This window comes from Trachymyrmex septentrionalis, unplaced genomic scaffold (genome assembly GCF_001594115.1).
Source record: "Trachymyrmex septentrionalis isolate Tsep2-gDNA-1 unplaced genomic scaffold, Tsep1.0 scaffold6, whole genome shotgun sequence".
In the NCBI taxonomy this organism is placed as follows: Eukaryota; Metazoa; Arthropoda; class Insecta; order Hymenoptera; family Formicidae; genus Trachymyrmex; species Trachymyrmex septentrionalis.
In genome coordinates this window covers 2,784,477-2,797,664 of record NW_017305778.1, presented here as the reverse complement: position 1 = coordinate 2,797,664, position 13,188 = coordinate 2,784,477, and the positions used below count along the sequence as shown (strand labels likewise).

The 13,188-nt window shown below is 29.3% G+C and overlaps 1 protein-coding gene across 1 annotated transcript in view; it reads right to left on the bottom strand.

Moving 5' to 3' along the window:
- Positions 1 to 12,419, bottom strand: part of LOC108752249 (neuropeptides capa receptor-like) — a 26,847-nt gene extending 14,428 nt beyond the window's left edge. The window contains exons 1-3 of the mRNA XM_018492947.1: positions 12,038 to 12,419; positions 1,532 to 1,622; positions 269 to 468 (exon numbers count right to left, since the gene is read on the bottom strand). Of these exons, the coding sequence (XP_018348449.1) occupies positions 269 to 468; positions 1,532 to 1,622; positions 12,038 to 12,314 (568 nt within the window). The 5' untranslated portion in view covers positions 12,315 to 12,419. The remainder of the gene's footprint in view (positions 1 to 268; positions 469 to 1,531; positions 1,623 to 12,037) is intronic.
- Positions 12,420 to 13,188: the final 769 nt, after the last annotated feature.

The following is a 13,188-nucleotide window of genomic DNA, read 5'->3' as shown; positions in this document are numbered from 1 at the left end:
ATATTATATATATATAAATTGAAACTATTATAATTTCTCTTTTTGTAATTCTCTTTTATATTTCGCGCATATATGAAATCATAAAGAGAAACAGAAACTATTACAAATTCTTTCAGATCTATAATTTTCTTTTATATACCTCGTGCTCTCGGAAGTACTTATATTAATTCTTGTGAAAAATCTTAAAATTTTTATTTACGGTACTTATATTGCTGGTAGAAGCACTCGACTAAATAATAGATGAGTTATTAACACAAGAAGTACTCACTTGGCGGATACTCGATGTAATTGACAGTGGTATAAGCAGCAAAGGGTAGAGCGAAGATGAGAGCCAATAGCCAAGCACCTAAGATGAATCGTACAGGTCGTTTCAGCCCGCTCATGGCATACAAGTGCAAGGGGTGGCATATAGCTAGGTACCTCTCCAATGAGAATACCACTATTGTTAACACCGACACGTAAGATGACCTTAAACAACGTACCAACTAATTTTATAGTTACGTCATTATGCTAATTCTTTTAAATTTTTATTTTTAACCCTCGACTATATAGTAACCGATTATTTGGATCCGAAATTTTTGAACGATTATGCGATTTGTACGATTAGTACTATTTTAAATTAATAGATAAGAAATCAATAATTAATAAATAAGAAAACTTTGAACCTTCCTCTATCGCCGTAAAGCAAAGGTCTACTTGCGTTCTATATTTTAAATAGCTAGATATTTTATAACTTAGATGTAGTTTCTTTGTAATATATTCTATAATAAGTATATGTATGTCTCTACTTTCATTTTTGTATCTAAATTTTCAAATATTTTACAATTTTCTTGTAATTAAAGTATTGTTTTTAAATTATAAAGCTAATAATTAAAAAATGTGAAACTGCTGAGCTCTAAAATACAAATCGTAAAATATTTTTAAATTTTATTGATTTATATTTACATATAGAATTTCTTCTAATAAAAATATATCTGTAGAGGAAATGTGTAACGATGTTTGAAAAGGAAGATTATTTCAAAATAAGTTTATATTTGTAATTGCTACAAGATCTCATTAGTTTCTGTGCTCCTCCTTCATGCATTTCTTGAAGTTGTATATAGGAGATCTCATACGTAACTTAAATGTAAAATAATCAAACGCTTTGAATAACTATTAATGTTTTTGAAACTTCATATAGTAATTTAGTCTATCTATAGTTATATATTTTAGCACATGCATTCCTCTTGCATCAGTTATATATTTCTAAGCTCAATTGTCTGCAATTTATTTTGGAATACAATTTATTCTGTAACTAAGAAAATTAATATGTGCACTTACTGTTTAAATTTATTATTTAGTCTTTTTTATTATTCTTAATTGCATATAATGAAAATATGAACTATCAATTGCGTTGTGTATTTAGAAACTATAATTTAGATTATACATAGATAAATAGAAAATTATTATTTATTTTTGATTAAATTTGCCTTAATCTGTTTTTTAATTTTATTTTTATTTGATAGCTTTTTATCTATTTGTCCAAACTTACATTTCTGAAACGTACGCTCGTATTTTGCATAAACCAACTCCAAGTGTCCATGGATATTGCTGCCAAAATACGCTTAACTCATTAGGCAATCCTGAAAGCAAAAAAATATTTTATCTTATATAAATCGATTAATATATCATGTGTATAAGTTCATAAAGATTGGAAAGAACCAAGCTAGAAATAATTAATCGATCAACGTCGAATTGATGATGATTTATCCTCGATCGACGTCGAATCGATGTTGATTCAATGTCGATTGACGTTTATTCGATGTCGATCGACCAATCATTCCTGGCTGAGAGAAGACTGGCATTGGAAAGAGCGATTGTGTGGTGTATAATTTGTTTGTTATTCCTATGTCACTATTTTGAGAGACGCAGTTTAAAAACTTTATTTTTACACGGAAATAAAACTACAAAAGGTCTACAAAATAATTGCTTGCGTAACATTGCACTTCTCTCTGGGATCATTAATTATCTTCATTAATATACAAAGGACATGAAATGTCCACAATTTTCAAATAGAAAAGTGCCATGTAGATACATAAAAGTAAAGCTTCAAAGTAATATTAGATTCTTTGTTAAAAACTAGCACAGATATAATTGTAAATGAATCATAACGAACACGCGTAAGTGAAAAGACATAAAAACAGGACAAATCAGAGATTCAATTGTCATGATTATAATTTATGCAGAAAGCTCCAATCACTAATTATAAAATAGAGCACAATTCGCGTTATAATTTTCGCTTCAGTGAATTTAATTAATAAATTTTCTGTTAAAATTTGTTTTCTGTTAAAATTGTTCTCATGATATGAAAGACACTAAATAGAGAACCCTAGGTATACAATTTAAAGTTGAGTAAATTTTTTTAGTAGGTATATGAATAATGTTTAGTTGCAATAAAAAGTAATTAAAATGGTATCCTACATAAAGGATAAAAACCTTGAATTACAATTTTTCTTGTAATAACCGAACGAGATTCCGATATTAATTGTGTTTACAAGCGATGCATCAAGTGATATTACCTGTCACCGCAAATATTTCATGATTCGCTAAGCGTTATTTGTGTCCGAGGACACTGCGCATATTTCTTAAATTCTTTTACGCTTAACCATAGAGCATATCTATGTAATTCACGCTTTTATGTTGGGTCGTTGCATACGAGATGTTGGATTTAAAATGAAAAAACAAATTTTCTCTCGCATTTGTTCGTTATATACAACATGTTATATTAGAATATCATAATTCTCTTACATTTTGCAAAAAATGCTTCAATGTTTGCAATTTTTCCAGTCACAGTAAATAAAATGACACATATTATTTTCACAATATTATTTTCTTGTTGAGTATGATGTCATAAAATTAGTTTAAAATATAAATATTGTAATTATGAAGATCATTACTTTATGAAAGACATAAATCTTTTGAAGTTGTCATTCTTATATTTCTGTGTTTTTATGTTTAATTTGATTAATCGATAGAATTTTTGTAACAATATGAAAAACTGATTCTATTTTATTTGTAAAAAAACTTTAACGTAAAATTATTAAAGAATAAATATCGTGTAATATATTTCATATTTTATATGTGTGTATACACGCACGCACGCACGCACGTACGCACGCATGCACGCACGCACGCACACGCACACGCACGCATGCACACGCACACGCACACAAGGCTAAAATATGAAATATATGTTGTAAAATCTCAATTTTTGTGATCTCAAGATCTGAATATTTTTTTGCACAAGAATTTATTTACATAAAAATATAATAAAGTTATAATGAAAAAGATGAAAAACCTCTAGTAGATCGTAATTCTATTTATTCTTTAAAAGACATAAGTAAATTTCAAATAGCAAGTAGTATTATTGACTAAAAAGAAACATTATCATGTAGATACAATAGATATTTGTAATAATTGCCGAAATAGACAAATTATGTCTAATATTGTACTTTAGGTCACTTTATATTCTGTTTCCTTGAAGATCACAGATAATTTTTGATATAAAACCGATATTTCTATATAACGATCTGATATGACAAATTAATGCGCAGGTAATACTTATATATGACAAAATAAAAGCGATAATCGGACAAAACAAGCGATATCGCTTGTTTAAAAATTGGCCTTTATGGAAAAGAATAAATTTTATGTTGATCACATTGTAGGTTATAAGAGAAAACTGACAATTTCTGTGAACTGACAGTATCATAAAGTATTATTTAATATGCATCATCAGACACTGTTTGCTCCATTCTTACTCGTTTTTCGCGTTGACGTTGATGTTTTCGATTTATGGATCTCAAAGATATATTAAGTTCATGAATCATACAACGAACAGTGACGTTTCAACGATTTATCTCAATGCCTTGTATCGGATGTCGTTAAAACGTAACTATAATATCATGAAATAACGATATGATTCAATGATGAAACTTTAACTTTTCGCAGTCAGCATTAATGCCATGCCAATAAAACTTTGGTCAAATCCCAATGTATTAGTTACTTTCCATTTACAACAATTCTCAGTTAATTCTCACTTATGACATCATAATTCAGTTGAATGCGCGGTCTTTTTATATTCTGACAAGTGAGATTCAACTAAATTTTTATCTACAATCTGCACAAGAGCGAGACTGTATGCTTTACTGAATCTCGTAAACATATTTTAAAAGTGAGGTTATAAATCTGTGTCATGTAATAACTTTTTACCAAAATAAACAAGTAGTGACGTTATTAATTTGTATGAGTATGAAATATACTCAGCTCACTTCAAACTCAGTTTCACTTGTGTGTAAATGGAAAGCAACTATTGTATTCGACGCTAACAGTATCTATACATATTAATAAATATTAAGAGTTATCAAAAATATTACGAAACACTTCTATTTTTTAATAAATATATTTTTTAATGTACTTATATTCTATAAAGCAAATTGTATAAATTACAATGTTTAAAGATTCTAAATTATTATTAGAAAGTTCTAATTTTAAAACTTTAAAAACTTTTAATTCAGCAATTTGTGCTAAAACTATTCCTTCTCAATTAATTCCAAATCTTCAAACTATCTCGAGTCTTCTGCAAATATTTATTTGCGCATTGCTTATTTTTAATTATTTTGGTATATTTTTATATTTTGGAATGCTCATTTTTTTTTTATATTAACATACTCTAGATAAAAATTCATCCATATAATTAAAATGTTTTTACACTTTTTTATGTCTATTTTAATTTTTATTATTTTATTATAAAAAATAAATATTAATATTAAATTTTATTAAACGTTATTTTAAGCTATCAAAATTTTAATAACAAAAACTGTAACTAAACTCAGAAAGCATTTGGATGAAAATTCATCCACAGTAGTATTTTAGGATTAAAGATTCGCAATATACACTCAGGGATCTTATTAAATTTACGTTGTCGAAAAATAAAGAAATAGCACACAAATAAGGAAAAAACGTAATAAACGTAATAAAGCTTGATGCATATTGTTTATGTAAATTTACTTTTACGAAAGTGTTGCTTTTATTTAATAACTTGGGATACTTGTGCGCGTAATCGAATACCGATATAAGATCGCTGCAAATTGCAATTAATCGAAGACTCGGTGGAATTGTTGTTAACTGCATTGTGCAGAGTTGTCCATTTTATCCGACTTCAGAGATCACAAAATCCATTAACTAGCGGTTAATATCGAGTACGTGACAAATCCTCAAATCACGCGATAGAACGTGTTCCCGCATAGACGTTGGCTTTCACTAGGCTCAATGAAGGGCCCTTATTAGCTCATCATTAACGAGAATATCAGGAGATTCGTATTTGAGAAGTTTAAAGTTTACAATTGAAAGCTCAAGGCTCATATAAGTAACATAACTTTTCACATAAACCTTTCACATAAACTTTTCACATATCTCCACGTCGAATCTCATAAAAATTCCTGACCTATGAGTTCCTTTTTACTGAAAATTATTTTTATTGAAAAGTTTAAAAGCAATATTTTTCCATGAAAAATATTGAGAAAGGAATGATAACAAAAACTATAGACTCGTTTATCGTGTTTGTGCGTTTCCGTGTATTCAAGATAAATATCGTACATTTTCACTGTTTAATTAAATTTCCAATTAATTTCTTTAATTCTAAGTATTCTCGTATTACGTAAGATATAATATAATGTTGTAGTAATCGGAGAGATCTGTCGTGCGAAATCATCGTTCTGTGAAAAAGTGAAGTTTTTTTTCTCACTGGAGAATACTTTATTAGATACGAAGTTCTCGTATTTTCTTAGCAATCTGATATGTGGTCGATCAAGGAGAACGTTGAAATGTAATATATTGTATAAGGCGTAGTATACATAGATTCGACGGAAATTCTTTTAACCATAGATATTGAAATGCAACACAATTATTTGAACTGATTCTTAAGTTATGAGCAACTAAAAATAAAGTGACTTTTATGAACTAAACTTCAATAAATCAACCGGAGATTCTTATATTATTATTCCTACGAGGGAAGTATACGCGAGTTACTTAATATATTCCGTACCTCTTGCCAAAAATCACGTTACAGAAAACAGAGTTATCCGTTAGATTATATAAATATTCAGAACACATATGTTCATACAGGAAACTTCCTACGTTTATATGAGAAATGAAACTTTTCTAAGATATCATTTTTCATTCGCCGTTTTTCTTCGATGCGTCACGACTTTCGCGACACTTTCTTGAAGTTTAAAGACTTTAGTCAAAAGACTATAAAAACATACTAATACATAAATTGATCGGATTCTTAAACTCCGCAATAGTGAACTTATCTAAAGATATCACTCTAATTTTGCAATCGCCGGAGAGTCATTAAAAAAGTTTTGCTATTTTATTTGTAGTTTGTGCAAAGAATTATTTGATCATTAAGTATAAAATATCCGTTTTTCGTATTATTATTAATACGAAATATCTATACGTTTTTAAAAAAAAATTTGACAGTTATTCGATAGAGCAAAATTTCTGCTTTAAGAATCTGTTTTTTTAAATTGTTATTTTTTTAACGGAGTTATAAATATAATTAAAGTTAAATGCTTTCTTTATTTAATCCGCGATAACTCAGTAACATAAATCTTAGAAACAATTTAAAAGATGGTTTTGTAGGGAAAGTTTTAAGCTTTTACGTTAAAAAGACGAAAATATTTACAAATTTTTTTTAAGCACGTGACAAGCGCACAAAGTAATAAAAAATTTTTCATTTTATTTAACTCATAATTTTCTACATATAAAAATTATTAAACCCACAGAAACTCAAAAACGTAACGGTCTTTTGAAAATATAGATTTTAAAATTCTTTTCTTAAATTTAGATTTTACGTTTATTTTTAACAAAGTTACCGCTGCTATTAATAATAATATGGAAACTGAACATTTCATACTTAGGACCAATCTTACTTTGGTTGCATCAACATTACTTTGACTTTAAGCAAGACTTACAACTTCCTCTGTCTCATTTTAAAACGAGTTTTAAGCCTTGCTTAAAGTCAAAGTAACATTATACAATCAGGTGTAATAATCTATAACATGAAACGTATTTTTGTACAAACGTACTTTTGTATTTCACAAAAATTTTAATTGCCTTACGTGTATGAATTTACTAAAGAAAGAGAAATGGCATAAGTCAGTCCAAAATAATACATAGTTATTATACAACTGCGATGAATATTAAATTAATTTTCTGCTCGATTTTACTTAATTTGTAAAAGTGATTTTAAGGAGAAATATATAACACTTTTATAAATTCCTTATTATATTTCTCCTTAAAATCTCTTTGTTATATTATTATATTTCTCTTTAAAATTTCTCTTTTTTTAGTAAATTTATACACGTAACAAGGCAATTGAAATTTATGTTGAATACAAGTTTGCACAAGAATATATTTCAGAATAGAACGATAGCAGATTAGAATTATAAAATGGGAAAATTATAAAGTATTCTTTAGTATTCAATATAAATTTCAACTGCCTTGTTATATATGTATGAGTCTTTTTTAAGAGAGAAATACGATTTTAAAGAAAAGTGTATGGAATTTTTATGAATTTCATATATTTCTCTTTAAAATTTTTTTTTTTATAATCATACATAATAGAAATTTTAAGAGAAAAGAGATTTTAAGAAAAATATATAAAATTTATAAAAATTCTATGTATATTATATGTCTCTTCTTAAAAACTTTTTTTTAGAAAAGATTTATATACACGTAATAAGAAACAGTTGAAATTTATATTGAATATTGCGCAAGAATATCTGTTATAATTCTTATGATTTGCTAACGTTTTGACAAAAGCCATTATAAATAATATATAGTTGCAAAGAATGTTAAATTAATTTTCTGTCCAATTTTCACTCGGGACATCTATATATGCGCGAAAATGTTCACGACATTAATTAATGCTTGCATTAATCTCATAGTTGAGAAATTTATGACGTACAAAGATACATATATAAGTGGCATATAAAATAAGGGCGAACAAACGCGAACATATAGATTGCATTAAGAGCGAATAGTATAATATTTGGAACTTCGGACACAACTGCTATCATGACAGAATGTACGGCAATCGAAGAAGGATGGAGAAAAAACGAGAAGGACAGGATAGAATCAAGCTCAATATCGACTACGTAACCTTAATTGCAAAGTGCTCAATTATTTGTATTTCTTATTTACAAGTTTTTATCGTATTTTAACGATGATCCTGACGTTACGGCTAATTACGAAGCAAAACGTATCAACGTTGATTGCACGTTAGAAAAAGAATCGTTTTTCTATCTTAAGAATCGGAAAGTTGCGGAAGTCGACAATAATATTATTCATTGCATTGGAATATTCATTAAGTAACGAGTCTGCATGTTCGTTTATCTTCACCTTTGTTAATTGATTTTCTAAACCTGACAAATAGAATCTCCACTCGTGTTAATCTCTGAAGGATATTGCAAAAAAATCTAGAATTTATAAAGTGAAATCTCTCTCTCTCTCTCTCTCTCTCTATCTCTCTCTCTGGAAGACAATATTTTACTGCGTACCTATCCCTCAAAAATTGGATTTGCGAGAATAGGAAATAAAATCGATCAAACAATATTTTTCGTGTATAGGTATCTATATAACACAAAATAATAGTTCTGCAATATCCGAGTGCATTGCTCGTTAATCACTTTTGTAAAACTGACAAATACAAGATCCGTCAGAAATGCTATATCTAAGTTTATGAAGTATTATAAAAGTATTGAATTATATGGTAAAGAGTAACAATATCAATAATGTATTAAATCAGAAATGATAGGAAATAATTTAAAGCTATTATGTATTTCTATATTGTATTCATTTTGTATTAAGTATAATTGTTCCATAATATCAGAGGATGCTTTTAAAATCAACATATCACCTTTATAAAATTAATGGATGTTCCATTTTTCATTCCAACAATTAATACAATGGCACAACATAAGCGTTAAAAAGTTCAAAAGAAAAATAAAAATAGAAAAAAAAATATTTCTTTTCGCGTATTAAAATGAGAATATTCTCATTTACATTTATTTTAGAGATCAGTAATAATTGTCGGGATGAAAACAATATTTTCTTTAATGAATATTTACTTTAGAATATTAATAATGGATTATGATTATTTATTCATCGAGAGGCGACAATGTGTAAATCAATATCCGGGCTATCAATCATTGGCAGATACTGTTCGTAATCCTGACAGATGAACTGTTTAAGATAGCACTCAGAGAAATATCAGAGGAAACTCTATTCCAAAGATTGCGGGGGCATAATTTATTTACTACGTGAAGGAAAAGTTGACGATTGATGTCGATGCCTGAGATTGTCTGTAAAAGTTTCGTATACGCTTTCTCTTTAATATACGTGAGGGAAATGTTTCTACTGTAAAAAATTTCTCCGGAGAGACCAATAATAAAGAAATACGATTATCGTTGATTCTCTAATAGCTAGCGTTCGATGGTCACCCTCGATAAATTCCTGCAGTTCGTCACGTTTATTGTCGGAATGCAAGTATAATAATAGATAGCCCATTCGCTCCAGGGAAACGTGATATTAAATCCGAAAAATATAAACAGCACTGGATAGAGAATTTGACAAAAATGAGAAGAACGTTATGAAGCCCAATATATCACTTTTAAATTTTTAAAAATATCTTAGAATTTTTTAAAACGTGGATCATGTTTGATTTAAATTAGCGTCGTCTATTAATCCTTTATTACTCGCGTGGGGAGTCTAGCACGGCCCACGTGAGTTTATAAGGTGTCTCCATTTATAAGGTGTCCTAACCTTATAAATTCGCTAAATGTTATTTATATACATTATTATATTTAGCGCAAATTGCTTTACAATGAAAAAACGTTTTTTTTTTGCATTTATCTTTATTTAAAGAACGATTTTATTTAAAAGATCTATAAAGTATTATAAATTTTTATTTAATTCTAAATCATGAAAAAGTACAATAAAAATTCAAATGTAGTATTGGAGTGTCAGAGGTACTCTAATTACACAGTTAATTATATTATGTAAAAAAATTGTGCAAGTGTAATGTTGATGCAAAAGTGTCGAAGATAAAAAACGATGCGTTAAATTTTTATGTTGATTTGCGACACCACAAATAATCGAAAATATCGAAATTAATCCTTGGTACGTAATTCTCAATCGTATAATTAATACGTAATGAATAGGACGCGGTGCTGTGTATACCTTCATTATCGCATACATGGTGAGATTCATTATGATGATTATCGCCCGCGCGAAGAGACAATGCAATAGTTAGGTTACAGTAACTTTGTTTCAGAGAGAGCAGCGCCTATTCTTCAGTCGCTCAAGGTGCGGCGGTTTTGACTGCGACAATATCAATAGCTGATTAAATGAATCGTCGCGAGCTAAAACTCATTACGTGTATAATAATCACGATCAAAGCGACGATAAACAAAAGTGGATTCTCAATGGGTCGCGGTGAAGTGACGTTTACAGGGTAAACCATTGTTGTCGTTAAAAATTTAACGTAAATATACGCGTTTTTTTTCTGCCACATTATCAATCATTATCGTGAAAGCCCAGTATAAACGATTACCTACAACTTAATGCGATTACTACTAATAGGATGAACAGAATAATTATTGCACCCTGGGGGTGAAGCCCTTATGACTAACTAATTAGAAATGCCAACGAAATATGCTTAATAAAATATAAAGCCGAATTACAAACACCACGCAAACTCTTGGAACGTGAACGAAATGACAGGTATGGAGCAGTTGATAGGAAAAGTCGGATAGGAAAACTTTAGAGCTGAGACTGGCACGTAATGCGTATCGGATCGAAATACCAAACGAGTCACACTTCCGCAGATATTATTCTAGCTGCGTGTATGATGTCAAGTAGAACGACACGAGATAAATCAGACGCCGCGCAAAGTGATCTTCTGACGAATCGAGTGTATTGAATAATGTAAACTTATGCTGCGAGCACAAAAAATTTTCAAGCAGAAAGAAATTTCTGTAATAAATCTGAGAAAATGTACTAATTCAACGAATTACATTTTGAAGAATTGAAAACAACTTTCCGAGTAAGCAACTTATACTAATTTATGTATTCTAAGTAACTTATACTAAGTTATGCAGAAAATTTTGTGCTGTAAATAATTAAAATTTTATATTCTATATACTTCAATAATCCAAATAGATAACTTGCATTATTTTGTTGATTTTAAACAGAAAAGAAATTTTAAATTTTCTATAATTTATATAAATAGCTTATATTAATTAACTTATTAACTTAGTAACTTGATAATTTATCGCGATAAGGAAATTAAATCAAGGAATATAAAAGTATATTACAAAAATAATGTGTAAAAAATATTTTAATAACTCAATAAATATTTGCTACATCTAAAGTAACATTCACTCTTTATTAGTAAAATTAATATTATACAATTTTCAAATATATTAAAGCTTTACACATTGCAAAATAAATTAAAATTTTAATCATACAATTGTAATTCTTACATAAAACATGACTGAAACTTCAAATAATTTAATTTGCATGTTGAAAATGTAATGGTACTAAGAAATGAATTTTTATTGTAATATAATTTCATAAAAATTTATTAAAGGCGTTTAAAATTTTTAAACATCTTCGAGATCCAGTAATAATTTATTAAGTAATTTAATATATTATGTAATAAATTTCTCATTTTTATTTATCTTTCTATATATTATAAATTAAGTAATAAAATATTTTGAATAATATATGCGCGTATTATTATTGTAGAAATTATAAAAGAATAAAAAAATGAACAGATCTTAAGAACTGTATTTTTCAATTCAAATTGACTTTTTAAATTATTATTATCTTTATTATTGATTATTAAGGGGTCTCTATTATTTATCAGTTTAGGACATAGAAATTTGTAATTAAAGGCAAAAAATAATTTTGACAATAACTGTCGACTTACCGAGAATCAAGAGAAGCAAATCGGATATCGCCAAATTGAATAGATAGTAATTAGTGGCGGTTTGCATGACGGGATTTCGCCTGATGACAATGCAAGTGATCACGTTGCCGAATACGCCGGTGACAAAGATCGCGACGTAGACGAAAGTGATCGGCAACACGAGCTTCAGTGATAAATGCTTCGGTCCCCAGATTGATCTTACATATTCGGACTCGGTTAGGTTCATCAGTTCCGTAATGTTGTCGATCCTTAGAAGATATCGGCCCGAAAATTCCATACTTTGCGCGTTTCATTAGCCCGGTCGATCGCTTTTCCCCATTAGTAGTATCACTGATCAGATTGTTCGTTCACTGTACGCCGATTCAATCTCGGATGAGGAGGATTCTATCTCGTTTCTTCTTCTTTTGACAATCATGATTCTGCACTATATTAAATTCTCATCGAACAACGCACAGAAACTTAACGATTGTTCTCTCGGTTTTCAACACATTATATCGAACATCGCGAATTGCTATTAATCGACTCATTGTTTCTCAAAAATAATAGTCCTTATTGATCAATTTTGATCGCTCGGTTTCGTGGATGTTTTCGAGAAAGAGCCTGGTTATTTTTTTTTTTTTCGGGGATAAATAGCCGCGATACGCGCGAGAAACATATAACGGGGTGGAAAAGTGCTCCATTCGACTGACTGCGAACAAGTGACGACCGCGGAGCGCTCCGGTCTTCGCTATCGGACCACGCGCCCATCCACCACGCATCCAACCCTTAACTTCAACCCCCTCGAGAGAGCACGCTGCGCCACCCGTCCAATAGAATCCCGCTGATCGTCGCGTGCAAAATATTCCAGATATTCGACGCATATTGTTCTAAACGACATCCCTATGAGAAATAACTCATCGAATTGATGTCGAATCGACATCGATACGATGATTTCGACGGCAATTCGGTATCGATTCGACGTCTAATTGACGTTATTTTTCTCTGAGATGGCGATGGGATTACTCTGAAGCAATTCTAGTTAAATGATATTGAATAATTGATTTTAATCGAACGGTCGATCAGATCCGAAGGATTTTATACGATGTTATTGACAATACAATTAAGAAATTCTCCTACGTAAGACAATGAGATGAGAACAAATAATAAAATTG